General features: G+C 46.9%; 1 protein-coding gene across 1 annotated transcript; it reads right to left on the reverse strand.

Moving 5' to 3' along the window:
- Positions 1-157: 157 nt before the first annotated feature.
- Positions 158-17156, reverse strand: HSD3B7 (hydroxy-delta-5-steroid dehydrogenase, 3 beta- and steroid delta-isomerase 7). Its single transcript, XM_009094898.4, has 6 exons — positions 16945-17156; positions 12164-12319; positions 8556-8664; positions 3892-3991; positions 2865-3027; positions 158-1961 (listed from the first exon to the last, which is right to left on the reverse strand). Exons 1-6 carry the CDS (start codon positions 17090-17092, stop codon positions 1522-1524), a joined length of 1116 nt encoding a protein of 371 aa, XP_009093146.2. The 5' UTR covers positions 17093-17156; the 3' UTR covers positions 158-1521.
- Between the last annotated feature and the right edge of the window lie 529 nt (positions 17157-17685).

The raw sequence follows: 17685 nt of genomic DNA on the forward strand, positions 1-17685 counted from the left end.
ATTTTCATCATTTCTATCAAGGATGCCATGCTGAAACTTGCTGCTTCCAGGAGTATCAGGGCACTTGTAATTAAAATAAGCTTCTATTTGTGCATATGCACACTTCTACTCCAAGAACACTCAAGAGACGGGTACAGATTCACAGAACACAGAAGTGTGACATTAACAGTGTTTATTTTCGATTTGAGCCAGTATTGTAAAAATATCCCATTCCTCCAAGCTCAAGTGAAAACTGACATCTCAGTTGTGCATAATGTAGATTTACCAGCCTCTCTGCAAGACTTAAAAATAGAGAAGCTGATAAACTGATAGAAACCACAGTTTTGCTGTGAATCTCCTGGAAGTGCCCGCCCCATCTGTGTGAGGAAAATATCATCTGTGAAATGCTGCTCCCAGATGGGCTGTGCAGCTCCAGTGCCATGCAAGGAGTTGAAATGACCTCTTCCTCCTGGAGTTCAAACGTTATTTAGCATAAATGCAGCCCCTAAGGCCTTCACTTGAAGTTGCTTTCTGCCAGCACAGCAGCTGAACATGAGCTTTAATCTGCTTTGTTTTGCCATTGGAGAGCTCTGTGGTAAGAGATTTAGAGTTACAAACTATGTGACTCTCACCTTTAAGCTTGTAGACATCACTTCTCTGTCCATACTATTGAAGGTAAATCAGCCTATGCCTTGTTAGGACTAAAGATCAGGGGCTTTTCTTTTAGAGGGATAATATTTCAAAATAGATATTCAATATCCCACATGTAAAGAGTAACAGGAAGCATCTTGCAAAAGGCAGTTTTGGAAAAGGAAACTTTATTTTCTTTCTATTAAACCCTAAATCAGAGCAAGAACCTGCTGGGTTTTACTTGTCCTCCCCACAACTATCACTGAAGAGCCTTTCAGTGTCTGAGCCAGGTACAACCACCCCACCAAATGTCCTAGACCATGGCTCCCAGGCTGTGGAACAAAATTGGTTCACTGATTTTACCTCAAAGGTGTTTTCTGGGCACCATCTCCCAGCTGAGCTTGTTCCCACAAGTCCCTCTGCAGTGACCATGGCAATGAGGGAGGCCAGCAAGCCCTGTGTGTGTGCAGGGAAGGTTCCAAATGCCCATAAGACACAAAATAGCTGAGATTTTGGCATGGCAAGGGTATCACAGCTTGCAGCCTGTGAGTTTTTCTCCCTCTCTGCTTCTGTACCAGGATTTCTGTGTCTGCAAAGCTCCTGCCAAAGGTCTGTGCAGGTTGTGAAGCTCCCTTCCCTGTGCCAAGGGAAATACAGGTTGGATGTTAGGAAAAAGTTTTTCACAGAGAGTGATAAAGTTCTGGAATGACCTGCCCAGGGAGGTGGTGGAGTCCCCATCCCTGGGTGTGTTTAACAAAGCCTGGATGTGGCACTGGGTGCCAGGGTTTAGTTGAGGTGTTGGGGCTGGGTTGCACTCGATGATCTTGAAGGTCTCTTCCAACCCAGTGATTCTGTGAATTCAGATGAAACCTGCTGCTGTGATAAGCAACCTCCTTACCCCAAAAGTGCTGTTCAGTTCTTCTTTTCATGCAGCTGGGAGGGTCCCAGGCTCCCTGCAACTGCTTTCAGCCACTGTGCAGTCCTGAGCCTGCTCTCCTGCCACGTGAAGAGGGGCTTGTACCCAAAATGCCTGGAGGCCTTGTCTGTCTCAAAGGAGAAAGTGGTGACTATGGTGTTCAGCAGGGGCACGTTGAGGAAAGGCTGTGGCCTCCAGAAAGGGAACAGGATGACCCTGATGATCCTGTGGAGTTGTATCATCAACCACATCTTCCAGTAGGGGATGTGAGAGCCCAGCCTCACCGAGGGGTCTGCACTGCACAGCAGCTGGTGCCTGACCAGGAAACCCTTCCTGCTTGGGGTGTCATCATAGCAGTAATACACCTGTCCTGCCAGCAGCTCTGCCTTCAGCTGCAGGTGCCTTGCTGCAAGGACATGCATCCAAGCCACATTCCCTGCAGAAATAAGAGAGGGAGAGAAGCAGCCATTCAGGAGGAGCTCAGTTTCCCTGTTCACCAATAGAATGAGTGCCTTGCATGTGCCAGCTTCAGTGCTGGGAAGCAGGGAGGCACTCATGTGTGCTCAGCTGTGCTGCAGAGAGACTGAGTAGTTAATCCAGGCCTCCAAGAGCCTTTAAACCTTTGGTCTCTCCTTTGAGCTGGACAATTAATGTGCCTTGTGATCCTGGTTCACGTGAAGCAAAAGGGCAGTGTTTTGTAGTGAGAGCAGGATGAATAGGAGGCAGTGCTCCAGGGTTTTATCCCTGCCTCTGCTGTGAGCCTTTGAAGGAGTCACTTGATTTATCTGGGCCTGATTCTTCTCTAACAGCATTTTCAAATTCTGCACTTTTGGAAAAAGGCATGTAAGTGTGCTGCACAGAAACCACTGAATGCCTGTGTGATCTAATGGTGAATTACACCCCCTGAAAGGCACCAAAAAAACCTCTTCTTATAGGTTTTGTGAGTAATTTCTTGTGCTTGCTAAAACTGGTTATGTAGCGCAGCCTGTTCTGTAAAGAACTTGACAAGTAGTGGTAGATTAATTTTTTTTCTAATAAAGAAATGTCTTTTCCTAGCAAAAACATTTTAAAAACACAGCCAAAATTTCTCTCTGCTCCCCATATATCCCTGAAACACTTCTCAAAGGGAATCAAGAAAACCCTTTCCAGGAAAACAGTAGTAATAAGAAGCTGTTTTTAAAATCCTTTAGCCAGTCAAGGTTTTGTGGTTCCAAACCCATTTGTGCTCATTCACCATGCTGATCTCTCAGTCTGGGGAGATTATGGCTAAGCTGATGTGTACAATCCCCTGTGACTAAAGCTGGTAGCACCCATGCAAGGAGCTCAGCCCTTCACTCACCCACATAGGTGTGATTCCTCTCGGTGTCCTCAGGCTCCAGGTAGTTCAGAACACCACTCCTGGCTCTGGCAAGCAAGTACAGCTCCAGCAGGAACCCTGCCTTCTCCCCATACACAGTGTTGGCACGGAGGATGCAGGTTCTGAGTGTGCCACCATTGCTCAGCTGTAAAATCAGGGAGGGATGTCAGTGGATGGATCCAGTTTAGATGGATCCAGAGATGGGATCTCCCACAGTGACACTGGGTTTCCCAGATAAACCCAAACCCTGGGACTTCTGGCCTAGAGGAGTCAACATTTGCAGAGCTGCTCTGCATGCTTGTACCTGCTTTGGGTCCCTAAAAGCACAAGGAGGTGCCCAGTTTGATTTTTTTTTTTTTTTTTCCCCACAGCACACCTGAACCCACGTGGTGCTCCTTGAGAGTGCTCCTGGCATGATTTCTTCTGCAGTTTGGTGTATAAAAGAGGATTTGCAACAACCAAAACCAGGTACCACAGCAAGCCAGCCCAACTGGCTGGCCTCAAACTGGGACTGCTCCAGGCAGTGATTTAGAGCACAAGTCTCATTTTTACATTCTCCTTAATTGTCTAGAAGAACTCATGTCTGCTGACTATGCTGCCAGCCTAAAACACTGAACAGCTACCTTGGGTGGGGGGGCTGGCTCTGGGTACACCAATATTTTAAATTCTTAAGTCCCTCTGGAAAGCCTGGAAATTGGACTTTTTTCAGTATGAACTAGGTGAACCTGATTCCTTCAGCCCTAATTTAGCACAGCCCTTTCCAAAGTCACACTCCTGCTGGAGCTGAAGCAGAGGCTTGAAGGGAAGCATCCTGTGATCCTGGGGGAGCCTGGCAGCTCCTGCTGATGTGGGAATATCCAGCTTTGGGAGGCTTAGGACAATGTGGTTTATGCATCAAATCCAGGCAGAGGTTGGATGCACACTTAGCCAGGAGCTGTGGGGTTTTTCCATCTCCCTCTTTCCCTGTCCTGTGCTGTAATTCCAGGGGTGCTACCTCTGGATTTTGTACCTTTGCTCCATTGGCTTCAAGCACAATTTTTTCTGCCATGGCTTTTGTCTTCCCATAGGGCAGCTCCACTTCCCCAGTGTACTGAGTGTCCTCATTTCCTCTGGAACAGATTGTGGGAGACAGGGAGTGACCATGGGGTGTGGAATTTTCAGGGTCCCCTGTCATGGGGAGGAATGATGAATCTGACTCCATGTTCTTAGAAGGCTAATTTATAATTTTATGATGTTATGTTATATTATATTATATTATATTAAATAATGCTACACTAAAACTATACTAAAGAATAGAGAAAGGATACTGACAGAATGCTAAAAGATAATGAAAACTCATGGCTCTCGCCAGAGCCTCACCACACCTGGCTGTGATTGGTCATAAAGTTAAAATAATTCAGATGAAACAAATGAAACAATCACCTGAACCTCTGTTTTGTATAAACAATCTCCAACCACATTCCAAAGCAGCAAACACAGGAGAAGCAAATCAGATAATGATTGTTTTCATTTTTCTCTGAGGCTTCTCAGCTTCCCAGGAGAAGAAATCCTGGTGAAGGGATTTTTCAGAAAATATGACGGTGACAATGGGGCAGAGCACAGGGCTCAGGGACATCTGTGCCAGCCTGGTTTGCTCTGCATTCCCTGCTCCCAGGGGTTTCTGCTGCCTGGCATCTATGGGAATATGAGCTCTTCACTGCACTTTGGGAGGAATAAAGCCCCAAGGAACACCAGGTGCTTCAGGGTGTTCACAGGCAGGTTTGCATGGGGGCAGTGCTCTCTCAGAGCTAGATTTAGTTTTGTCTAATAGCAGGATTGAAATAACATTCCATCAGGCAAATTAGAAGGCAGCAGAGTGACATTTTTAAGCAACTCACAGCAAGGTAAAAAGAGCACAAGAAGATGGAGGGCAGGAAAATGAGAGCAATTCTACTTCATTTTTTCATCAGGGACAGAGAAAAGCCTCTCATGAGCCATAAACTAATAGGAGAAACTGCTACTTAATTTTCTCACAGAGTTGATTAAAGTTGGGAGGCATTTGCAGGAGATGTGGTGGAGCTGCTGGAGATCTCATGGAAGCCTTGCAATCAGCAGGGTTGGGCTGGGATTGCTCCTTCATCTCCCCTCACAAATTACCCTTGAGGAGGATGAGAAGAAAAGGACCCATGGGCCAAGGACAAGCAGGGAACCCTGGGCTGTGGAAGACATCCTGCTCCTTACATCTGCAAAGGGAAAGATCTCACATGGAGCTGGCTTCACAGGGCCTGGCATAATTCCAAGGAGAAAGCATAAGCAACTTTGTTCCCCAAAGGGTGTCAGCATCTTATCCCAGTGGTTTTAGATCAGCCTGAGGCCATCATGGGATTTGATTCAACATCTCCTGAGGGCTCTGGAGTGAAGAAACCTGGCTTGCAGCATGGAGAAGGAGCATCCACTTGCTCCTCTGAGTAGCAGAGATGAGCTCTCCCTCCCTCCATGTGCTGCTGGAGACTTTCTTCCCATTTTAAAAATAATTTACTCTATATTTTGTTGTTCAAGAGAAATCCACACTGCCAAACTAGAATCTGCCAGGCATGGGGTACCCAACACAGGGCAAAGAGGAATCCTCAGCTTCCTGTGGCTTGGATATCTCTCCTAGCAGGATTCAGTGGCCTGTGAGGACTTCACCCAGCAAATCTGCAGCAGAGGTGTTTTTGTCAAACACTGGGCCTTGAGAGATCCACCTCTGACTCAGGCTCCCTCTTTGACCTTGGCAAGTTGTTTTCTCTTTTCTGTGCTCAGATCTCCCTGTGTAAAACGTGGCTGATGCTGCTGCCTGTTCAGCAGGCTGGCATGTTGTGTGTCAGATATCCCAGCTGAGATCAGGCTCTCCTTGCACTACAGCAACAGAAATAAATTAGGAGCATCACAAACACAGACTCCTCACACACCCTGGGCTTCTATCACAAAACCCTCCTCCCCTCCCCGTGTTTACAGGGCATGAACAAGAGACAAACCAAAAAACAAGCGAAGACAAAAGATTGATTGTGCAAGGTTTGTTGCAAGCCCAGGAAAGGCCCAAGACAATTAGTGGGGGGTTATCTAGAAGTTCTAGTTTTAATTGCTTTCCTTTTTTTTTAATCAATTTTTTGGGGGTTTTTTTCTGTTTTTTTTTTTTTTTGCCCTGTAAAGCTTTTGAAAAGCAGCAGCCTCACAAAGGGACAAACCTGCCTGCTGTTCCTGGGCTCTGCTGTGTGTGCCTTCCCCCACCCCTCTGAAGCTTGGTAGTAACAAAGAGCTCAGCATAATGCTCTTGCTTTTCAAAACGATCCCAGATAAGTGAAGGCTAATCAGAGTGGAGCAGCATTGTCAGAAGGTATCTCAGCAGTGCCTGTCTCCCAGGGATTGAGACTGACAGAGGCATTTTCTATTATTGTTGGATGCTGAGGTGTGAGCATTATCCCTGAGCCCATCACCCCGGCCAGAGACTCCTCCTGCTTTGTCTGTGCCAACTCCCTGCACGTAAAAGGGAGGGAAATAAATTCTACAGTGCAGTGATGGAGAAGGGGCACAAAGGAAAAGGAAAAGGAAAAGGAAAAGGAAAAGGAAAAGGAAAAGGAAAAGGAAAAGGAAAAGGAAAAGGAAAAGGAAAAGGAAAAGGAAAAGGAAAAGGAAAAGGAAAAGGAAAAGGCAGGATCCTGGACTGTGAGGGAGAGGGCAGAACAGCTGGGTGGAGATGGGGAGATGGGAAGAGGAAGAAGGAGAGAAGCATCACCTGTGCCTTCAGTCTGCAAAGCAGAGCCATGTTATGCTGCTCCCAGTCATGCCTGGGCTCCCTCCTGAGACAGGTGGGGTAGGTTTTCACTGGGAGGCTGATACTTCTCATTATCTAATTCCCTTCATCTAAAATCAAAATAATTGGAGAATGAAGACCCCTCTCTAGGGCTTCCTCTCAGGATAATGGGAGAGTCTTTGTGTGTTCTGCAAAATGACTGAAAGGCTCCAGGTGTGGTTTTGTTTGTGTTCGTGGTGGGGAGGGCTGTTCATAGCTCCATGAGCAGCAGCCTGGGTGGGTTTTCTTGCCCCTGTTGGTGCCACCATTACAAGCCAAAGGACTGTGATCAGGCAAGATCTGGGGCTGATTTTTTCAAGACATCTGTTCACATCTCTCTCTTAAGTCACAAGATTAAAATACTGCCAAGGATGTGCCTGTTTCTACATGAATTCTTAGGAATTATTTGTATTTGCTAGTGACCAAATTCCATAGCTTTGCAGTGACACAGTCTCCAGTGCTTGTGGTGGTGCCAAGTGGATTGAGTTGCTCTCATGGATTTTTTCATAAGCCAGACATTTATTCTACAGATTTGAGTGCTTAGACACTTTTCAAAACACGGGGCTTATGCCTTAACTTACTTGTGAGCATGAAATTTAGGCTTGTAGGCAATTTTAAGTTATGTCTTTTCTATCTGGGCTCAGATTTCTAGAACCAAGTGACTGAAGGCAGCTGTGTCCAGCCTGGCTGCCTGTGGAGACACAACTTGACTTGTAGCCAGCTCCCCTGGCACACAAATTTCCAGGGGCTGAGCAGTTTGTGTGGCTGCGACCAGGCTTGAAATCAGCAAGGAGCTTTCCAATAGTAAACATCAGACTGACTTCAAATTTAACCTAAAACTTCAGCCCCTGGTCTTCAGAAATATCAGCCCTGCTCTCAAGGTGCAGGTGCTGTTGCCCCAGGAATACAAAAATATTCCCAAATCCTACTGCTGAGCCCTGAGAAGGGGTGTCAGCTGATTGTCAAAGTCACTTCTGGAGATCAAAGCAAAAAACCCTCAAAACTGTTATTTTGACTGCTGTCTTTGTATTGATCCAAACCCCACCTTTGGCACAGAGGGTTTTCTAAAGCTGGGCTGCTGCTTCTGGCTCTGTGGGTCAATCTCATGGGAGCCACAAATAGAGGAGGAGGGTTGAGCACAATGCCCTGAAACCCAGGAGATAGCTCCCATGAGCAGGTTCCAGGAAGAAGGATTTTGAGGGATAGAAGGGTACAATTTACAGGTCACAAGCAGGTAACAGAAGGATGTGACTAACCTGAATCCTGCAGGTTCACACTAGTGCCTCTGTCCCCTAAGACCTCCTGTTATCAAATGTGGGCAAATCTCATGTAGCATTATCCTTTTTTCTGGGATAATGCTACATGAGATTTGCCCACATTTGATAACAGGAGATGGGCACAGGCTTGCCAGCAGTTCCCTGTGGAGCTGGGAGGAAGAGGGGCAGCATGGTGGTAGCAGTGGGGCACCACCTGCCCTTTGGGCTGACTCATTGTGAGGGAGAGCAAAACCTCAGCAGCAGGATGTAATTTGGCCATACCCCAAACTTTGAGCACGTGAAACCTTATCAGAAAATTATTTTAGGGCTCAGAGGAGTAGGGCTGTAGATCCAGGGACAGCTTGGCAGTGCAGCTGGGCCACACAGCTCTCACCTTGGGGTATCACTGGCCTGGCTTAGGTTGGGAAGAGCCATGGTTCCTAAATGGGCAGAGCAGTAAGGAAAGGTTTTCAAGAAAGAGAAGAGGAACAAAGAGGAAGGGGAACACAAATCTTCCCCTTGGTAGCTCAGATCTCCATCTGGCTGCAGTTGCATTGCTGTTTGACTGGACAGACAGAGTAATGGAGAGGGTTTGCTGAGGCTCACCTGAGCAGGGGCTCACAGGAGGTATTGGGTCCCACGGCAGCGATGGAGCTGGTGTAGAGCAGGTATGGGATGCTCAGGGCACAGCAGGCCCTTACCACATTTTCAGTTCCTGTGGGGCAGGATGGGAAGGACAAACATCAACCACCTTGCCTTGATTCCTGTTGTGCAAATCAAAACAGATTCCCATGATTTTTCCAACTTGAAACTAACCCATCTTTTTTTATGGCTGAAAACATGTAAAGCCCCAGGTGAGGGCTGCATTCCCTCAGGAGGGGATGGTTTATAACATGAGTAGTTTATAACATGGTTTAGAACATGAGTAGCAGTCACATCCACAGCTCTCATGTGGCTCATCCTCCATGGCCATTGGCAACTGACTTAACTTGGGGGTTAAGCTGCTAACAAAGGGAAGCTGAGGGCTTGGCAGAGCAAAACTCCATCTTTTTTCATTTAGAGGCAGGTTGTTGGTGAAGTGCAGCCTTCTGGCAAAGGATCAGTGTTTTAGTTGCGTGTGTTGCTCTGTAGAAGATCTGCAGGGTGCTACAGGGTGAAATCACTCCATCAGACTCTGATAGCTGGAGAACTTTAAAGAAAATAATGAGGGCAGCTTACATGTCCATGTGAAATCCAGACAAATCCAAAACATAGTTTGCTTTAAGGAAGGTTGTTGTGGCTGAATTAGTTGGTCAGTGTGTGTGGTTCAGTGTGGTTATTTTGGAGTATTTTTGTGGGTTTGAATGATTTATGACTCTTTCAGGGTGGTTTTTGCATTCATTGTGATTTTTATCCAGGCTGATCCTGTGAGAACCTCAATGACAAGGACTGAGAGCCTTCAGACCTGGTAAGGTAGATCTGAAAGGAAGCAGCTTGTAGGGCTGGCTTCCAGAAACCTCCACACTATTTGTGCCTGGCTCAGCAGGCTCTGCCCTGAGCCTCTCTGCAGATCTTGTGCTTTCTCTTCTCTTTGCTATTAAGGGCATAATCTGAAATTACCAAGGAAATCCTGAGTTTAGGATAATTTCCAAGCACACGAATCCATCTGAAATCCCAGTGGAAAAGAATCAATATGCTTCTCCATGAGCCTATCACAATATGTAAAGTTAACTGAGAACCCCTGGTGAGAAACATCACTGGAAACAGCTGAGTTAAAATCCATACAGCTTAACAAAAAGCAGATTAAAAAGTCTTTAAGTGACTAGATGAAAAAAATAATTCTTGTAGAAGAGAACTCTTCAATTCAGTCAACAAGGCTCTAACAGGATTCAGCAGCCAGTGGTTGAAACAGAGGAGGGAATCAAAGCAGAAGATGTAAATTTTGGCCAGAAATGATAATTAACCATAGCCACACCACCACTCCTCAGCATTGTTATGGCTTGCTGAAAGCCATGATAGATAGCCCATTAACTTGCACCCTTAATTCGAGGCAACAAGTCTGTTGAAAAGGAATGGTCCAATTTAGCCACAAATTGTTGGGCTTAGAGCAGTAATTGGATGCATTTCTGTGGCCTGAGTTGCACAGAGGAGCCAGCTAGAGGATTATATACTTGACCTCTCCTGACCCTGCTTTTTTCCATCAAGTCTACAGCAGGTATCAAATACCATTTTTATTCTTTTATCTGCCATGATTTTAATAGAGAACTTCAGGCTAATCTCTCAGTTCAGGGTTTTGAGGAGCCCTAGTGAGGGCAGCAGCCCCATTTTGGGAAGTTCCATGTGGAGCCATCCAAGGGGAGGCAGAAATGCAGGACAGGCTCCTGTTAAACCATCCCAGACCGTGCTCCTCAAAGAGTCACACTGGAAAATCCTTGCATGTGTGGTTTTCTGGGAATGTCACCAACATCTGCAAGAGGTTTGGTTTGCTGAGGAAGGGACTTGCCCCATGTTCAGTGCTCTCTGTAAATCCTCCCTGAGCTGAAGCACTGAGCTCACAGCAACAGTGAGAGGGAAGAGCTCACAAAGCCACTAAAAAGCAGCAGGAACCCTCAGGCTCTGAATATTCTCAGAACACAGAGAGCACAATACAGGCTCTTAAAAGCATTGAGTTTTGAAAACAAGTACAGCAATGAAAAGAAGGCTGGAATTTAAATGTTACCCTTGAATGTATCAGCAAATAGTCAAAGCCCTAAGCAGTAATCGAGTTGGAGATGTATATATATTAAAAAAAAAAAAAAATTCCTTCCTTTTGGTTAACGACTATTTTAGTAGCTAACAGCCTGAGGTACCACTGGAATTGCTGCTGTAATAGGGATTTCATTATTTTTATAGCCTGTGCTTATTTCCCAGATTTATGAACAAATTTTCTCTCAGCAGATCTTGCACCAAACATGAAATTGGCTCTTGGTGGTAGGAGGACAGGGCTGTGGAGCTCTCAGTTACACGTGGCCTGTTGGTACATGATAGCTGGGAACTCTGACTAATTAAACAGCACCACTCTGCTAATTAAAACAGCATCACTCCCTTCTGGTGGGTGCAGCTCAACGGGTACAGCCTTGTGCTGGTATAGACAGGGCAAAATTCCTGGGAAAGCTATGAGCTATCCAGAACAGGGTTTAATTTTAATTGTTGTCCTTGTCACACACACCAAACAGTTTCAGACCACTGTCGGTGTGTCCTGACCCACCTCAGTGCCACCAGGGGAAGTTCTGCCCTGGCCCAGGAGAGCTGTGACAAAACTGAGCCCAGATTTGATGAGCAGTGGAGAGGAGCAAGGACGGAGGGGCAAAGGGAGAAATTTCCCTGCTGGAAAGGTCTGGGCACCTTTCCCATCCCAGGGCGTGTGGGATTCAGGCAGAGGGAGCACAAAATGCGGCTGGATGTGGCTGAAGGTGTGTGAGAGAGCAGGGCCATGCCCAGGGCCCTGGGAGGGAGCAGGGCAGTGCCCAGGGCCCTGTGAGGGGCAGGGCCATGCCCAGGGCTCTGTAAAAGGGCAGGGCCATGCCCAGGGCCCTGTGAGAGACAGGGCAGTGCCCAGGGCCCTGTGAGGGGCAGGGCTGTGCCCAGGGCCCTGGGAGGGAGCAGGGCAGTGCCCTGTAAAAGGGCAGGGCAGTGCCCAGGGCTCTGTGAGGGCGCAGAGCCGTCCCCAGGGCTCTGTAAGGGGCAGAGCCTTGCCCAGGGCCCTGTCAGGGAGCCGGGCCATGCCCAGGGCCCTATGAGGGGCAGAGCCATACCCAGGGCTCTGTGAGGGAGCTGGGCAGTGCCCAGGGCCCTGTGAGGGATCAGGGCAGTGCCCAGGGCCCTGTGAGGGAGCAGAGCCATGCCCAGGGCTCTGTGAGGGAGCAGGGCAGTGCCCAGGGCTCTGTGAGGGAGCAGAGCCATGCCCAGGACTCTGTGAGGGAGCTGGGCAGTGCCCAGGGCCCTGTGAGGGATCAGGGCAGTGCCCAGGGCCCTGTGAGGGAGCAGAGCCATGCCCAGGACTCTGTGAGGGAGCTGGGCAGTGCCCAGGGCCCTGGGAGGGAGCAGGGCAGTGCCCAGGGCTCTGTGAGGAAGCTGGGCAGTGCCCAGGGCCCTGTGAGGAAGCTGGGCCATGCCCAGGGCTCTGTGAGGGGCAGGGCAGTGCCCAGGGCTCTGTGAGGGGCAGAGCCGTTCCCAGGGCCCCGGTTTGGGCTCACCCCCGACATTGACATCTCTCATCTCCCAGAAGGGCACCGTGCCCCTGTAGTCCACCACAGCAGCTGTGTGCAGCACCACGTGCACCCCCCTCATGGCAGCCAGGAGCGCGCGGGGCTGGCGGATGTCCCCTCTCATCACTGTCACACGAGTGCGAGCTGCAGAAAAACAATGCAGGGACAGAAAAGAGTACAAAGCAGCATTTGTACTTACTGCAAAGTACAAAAAAAAAATCTATAAATAAAAAATATTTTCTTTATTTTAATTAAAATTCCATTTAATAAATCGATTTTAATGATAAATTAATTATTAATTAATACATATTGTAGAATTTATTAATTTATAAATCAATTTTAATTAAATTTATGTGAATCGATAAATAAAAATTTAAAACAAAACAAAAATTTATAAATAAAAAATTATATATCAAATTAGCATTTGTACTTTCTGCAAATGACAAAATATTTTTAAATTAAAAAAATTAATTAATTTTAATTAAACTTCAATTAAATAAATAAAAATTAATAATTAATGAGTAAATAACAAGTAATGAATTATTAATTTAATAAATAATCCATTTAATTAAATTAATCAATTCATTTAAATTTATAAATTAAATATATAAATCAAAATTATAAATAAAAAATTATACATCAATCAGCATTTGTGCTTTTCTGCAAAGTACAAAAAATTTACACCTTCCTGTAAAGCATGGAATGTCCTCTCTGCAGGGCAAGGCAAGGCCCTCTGATAGTGGCTGTGCCATTTAAATCCAGCACACCAGGGCAAAATTCCTTTTTTTTTTTTTTTGAACTCCAAGGAGCCAGGTTTGCATCTGGTTTTAATGTAACACGGTGCTGTGCATCAGCTGTGGGGCAGAGTGGCTGTGTCTGTGTGTCTGTGTGTCTGTGTGTCTGTCAGCACAGAGCCCCAGGGCAGCCCTGGCAGCAGGACACACCTGGCCCAGGGAAGCTGTGCTGGACTGCTCCCTTCAGACACAGAATTTTAGGGCTTGAGGGAACAACACTTGGTGATTTCAAGAGACGTCACACAGAGCTTTGTTTAAATTGCAAATACTGGAGATTAAGATGGAAAAGAATGCAACAGATTTTAAAAGTTTCATAGGAAATTCCTCCCTTAGAGCCACTCAGAATTTTCCCCCTGTTCCCTTTCACCTCCTCCTTCCTCAGAGTAGCTGCTCCTTACACGGCTACTCTTGGCATCTACTGTTCATTTTCTTGCTTTGAGACAGTTTTGTAACATTTAAGTAGGATTTTCCCCTTTTTCCTTTCCTGTAGTTGAGAATAGACCAGGGAGAAGCTGGGATGAGCTCCCTGTACTCCTCAAGGATTTACAAGAAGCCACTCATGGGGTTGCTTTGGGAAGGAGATGTCAGGAAAATTAATTCCCAAACACCTGAGGTTTATGTCCAAAAAGGAGACAGAGAAGTCCTTTTTTGGCTTGATTTGAATAAAGGGAGAGGCCATGGGGCATTCTCCTGAGATCTCTCCAATTTTTGGAGGATGCAGCCTCCCTTTTTATCCCAATTTCCAGCCACATTTCCCTTCTCTCTTTCCCCACTGGCTGAGGCACTTGAAAGGTTCAGACTTCCCAGAACACCTGATACCAAAGATTCTCCTCTAATGTACAACCCTCCCTTTTAATTTTTAATTCTTATGGAATTTAGGGGTTCTTCTTCCCCATTGTTTCTTTCATCTCTCAATGTCTAATTTCATTTATCAGCAAACCTAATGTTTATTTATAAAAGCAAATATCTTTTTTCATTCATCAATCAGTGGAATCCTTCCTATTGTTTCTTTTATCTCCCAGTGCTGGTTTTATCAGCCAGCAGACCCACAGCTTGTTTGGAAAGACAAATCCTCTCTTCCTCTCAGAGATGTCTCCTCTGCCCTGGGCAGAGAGCCCCACACATGCTGGGCTCAGGATTGGAATTCCTGGAGGATCCCAGAAATCAGGGAAGGGTCTGTGGAGCTGTTATGGTGTGGAACCCTCAGAGGGGATCCAACAGGGCAAGGTGGGCTGAGGATAATTCCTCATGGCCCAGAAGGAGGGATGGAATCCAAGCCAGCAGATCAAGTGGCTGAGTGTTCTCTGAGCAGCCTGGGATGGAGGAAGAGACAGGAATTTTACCAAAGGGTCCAGCTGCTTTCTTCATTAGCATAGCCAACAATCAGTGGACTCAGGAGGAGATTTAATACTAAATTAATTAACATTGAGCATGAATATTAATTTAGTAGTAAAGCTCAGAGTTGATTCAGTGAGAACAGAGGGTGAAAGGAAGGAGCTGTCCATGAAGCAGAGGTAAAACCCTTGCCTGGAGGAGCAGAGTGCAGAGGAGGATGCTCCTGCTGAGAGGCAGAGCATGGTGCCAGCAGGCTCTTGGGGGGGAATTTTTTGCTCCTCTTGTTTGGGAAAGCCTAGAAGCCATCAGGCTGAAGTGTTAAACAGCCCTTTTCACACCACCTGTGTTAAGGCAGCTGGTGGAAAGAAACCCTGAGGAATTTCCAAATTGACAAGGCCTGGTGAGCTCTTCCCAGGGCTCCTGAAGAAGTGAGGGGTGTAACTGCAGCTTCAGTGTGTTATCAGAAGTTTGGAGAACTTCTGAAGGCACCAGGAGGGTTCAGCAGAGCAAGTGAAACACTTGTGCTTAGAAGGGAGGTAAAGAAGAGGCAGGAAATTACAGAACAGTTTGGTTTCAACCCCAGGATATTCAGGAGCACGCACTCAAACACGTGTGTGTGAGCACCTGTGGGATAATGGGCAGAATGGAAGCAGCTGACATGGATTTGTCAAGAACAAATCAAGGCAGATAAACCTCCTTTGTTCTTATGACAAGGTAACAGGCTGCAGGGATATTGTGGAACAGGTTGATGTCATCTATCTTGATTTTTGAAGGGCTTTGGAAACTCAGCGTCATTCTCACAAGGAGTCAGTAAAACATGGGCTAAATAAGCCCCATTAAGGAGAGCACAAAGCTGGTGGAATTACAGTTCCCAGGGAATTGCCAGCTGTGGTAGGTGGCTGCCCTGGGGCTCTCCAGGGCTTATTGCTGTATTTGAGTCTTTTTGATTGTTTTCATCAAGAATCTGGCAGATTTGTTCATTAAATCAGCAGATAACATCAGACTGGGAGGGACCATGCTGGAGGATTTGAGGATGAGCTGAATGGAATTAACAGAGTCTGGAGGGGGGAAAAAAAAAAGTGGAATTTGATAGGAACAAAGAGAAGTTTTTGGGTTTAGCAAGGAAGAGGCAGCTGAACTTTATGAAGGAATTAAATTGGGCCAGGGCAGCTCAGGAGCTGTGGCTTGTTGTCAGCTGGAAACGGCACAATTGTAATGACAGGTAAAACAGGAGGATAAATTACAGGATGGAAGAAACAAATCCATCAGCTTTTTGCATCAATGGGAAGGCCACAGCCCAAAATTCAATGCCCCCCTTGCAGACAGGAACAATGGCAGTGCCCTGCAGGGCTGGATGGAGCAGAGGAGGAGGAAGGAGTGTGTGAGAGCTGCTTTAGCCTAAAGCAGAAACCAGGTTGGAGTGGAAGGATGTGGTTTGCAGATGGTGAAGATTGTTGTTTAGAAAAAAAAAAAAAAAAAAGACAGTAATCCTGTATTACCTCTTCTACCTGTAAGTTTAGGTGAGAAATCAAGGAGCCAGACTGTACCCACTGCCTGGTGGGGCAGAGATAAATGGGGTGGCCTGGGGACAAAACAAACATCTGTGGTGGGGCAGAGGATGGGGTTGGGATGGCCCCTCAGGCTGCTCCTGCCTCATTGCCTGTGGTTTGCTGGGGTGTCAGGCCACAGACCCCTCCTGGAGCAGGGATTTTGGCACCTCCCTGAGGTTTAAACAGATTTTTCTTCAATTATGGGTGCTTTTAAGGTAATTGGCTCCCTGAAAGCTGGGGAAACCAGTCTGCTGAGTTCATCTGCCAGGGAGGTTTCTGATAGTGATATTTCCCTGGGAGTCTTGACTTGCTGTGGGTGCATCCCCTTTCTGTCCATATCTCCCCACAGGATCTCCCTCAGCATTTTTTGCCTCTCTCAAAGCAGGCTGAAGGTTTGGGCAGTCAGAGACAGGGAACCCAGCCCAGCATTAGCTGAGCAGAGCACCCTGAGCTGCCTTGGCTTGTTTTGCATGGGTATTCCTGAATCCAGTAAAACAGGATGTTTTTCCCCAGCAAATCTCACTGTGCTCAACCCTGCATGAAGGCAGCACTCAGGATATGATCAAATGAATTAATCCAGTTTCTCTGAGTGTTTATTGTGACTCACCCCCTCCTTTTTTAAGGCTGCTATAGGTTTCTCTCAATTATTTCCATCATTTATTTCACAAGGCCTGCAGTAGGTGCTGAGATTGATTCTGTTGCTGTCAGGATTTTTAGTTATTTCCCTCAGAAGCACTGGCTGGTTGGAGCAGCTCAGGAGGGTGTTGGTTTTAGTCCCTTTGTGTCAGACTGGCTGAGCAGCCAAGTTCCCATGTCACAGCCACTGTGTGCACATGGCTCCTCACAATTGAGCCCTGCCTGGGGACTCAGAGCCTCACTGGGAGATTTCTCCTGGGTGACCCATCCCTAGGGGTCTTTTTTCTTTGATTTAGTGCTGTGCTGTAAAACTTCTGAGCTGGAAGTTGTTCCTCACCCAGTCTCTTTGTCCAGGTTCCTGCCCCATGCCTGTAAATACATCTCCAGTGTTATCCCAGCTGCCAGGAAAGGGAAGGTTATGAGCACTAAAGAGATGCTGGTGGCCTTTTCTTACCTGTGCTGAGTTTTTCTACTTCTTCTCTTGCTACTGAATCAAAAACTCTGACTTCTTTGATGTAGTCTTGTTGAGACAGGAGCTCCACGATCCTCTCCCCCACAAACCCACATCCTCCTGTCACCAGGTAGACCCAGGCTCCATCCATTGCTGCAGATGTTTTTGTGGTTGAGCAGCAGAGAGAAGGAGGCTGCCAGGACCTTATTGTGCACTCAGCCTGTGTTTTCTGAGCTAAAAGTCTAAAGTTTAGCTGTCATGAATACTGCTGGGTGAACATTAACTGCAGCTGGTTACACATAAATCCTTTTTCCTTGGCATGGTCCCACAGTGCTGCCACAGATCCCTTCTGGGCTCTCTGACCCTTTCCCTGCTCCCATGGTAGCCCATGGCCAGTGGGGCACCTCTGGCTTGCCTTGGTGTGTGTCCAGTCTCAGGCCAAAATTTGGATGCCAGTTTTGCACCCTGGACAGTCCCTTCCCACGGGCAGGTTTATCAGCTGGGGAGCTCAGGGCTGCCAGGGGATGCTGCAAGGACCCTGTTCCCATGCCCTGGTGGTTTGTAGAGAGCCTTTAGAGCAGCAAATCCTTCCAGTGCTGAGCTGTGGCAGGAATGGGCAGCTGGGGTTTGGTGGTCACCAGTTCCACCAGTCTGAGCATCTGCCAGGGCTCTGCTGGATGGATGTGCCTTGAGCTGAATATATCACACACACCCTTCTCTCTGATATTTATTATTATTATTATT

Source organism: Serinus canaria, chromosome 19, assembly GCF_022539315.1.
Source record: "Serinus canaria isolate serCan28SL12 chromosome 19, serCan2020, whole genome shotgun sequence".
Taxonomy (NCBI): domain Eukaryota; kingdom Metazoa; phylum Chordata; class Aves; order Passeriformes; family Fringillidae; genus Serinus; species Serinus canaria.

What these genes read in the sequence shown, in the direction of transcription:
- HSD3B7 (XM_009094898.4), bottom strand. Translation starts at nt 17,092, where the DNA reads ATGGATGGAGCCTGGGTCTACCTGGTGACAGGAGGATGTGGGTTTGTG. An exon ending in GAGAGATGTCAATGTCGGGG is followed by an intron (nt 8,665 to 12,163) that starts GTGAGCCCAAAC and finishes CCTGCCCCACAG; the next exon opens with GAACTGAAAATGTGGTAAGG. An exon ending in TTGAAGCCAATGGAGCAAAG is followed by an intron (nt 3,028 to 3,891) that starts GTACAAAATCCA and finishes CTGATTTTACAG; the next exon opens with CTGAGCAATGGTGGCACACT.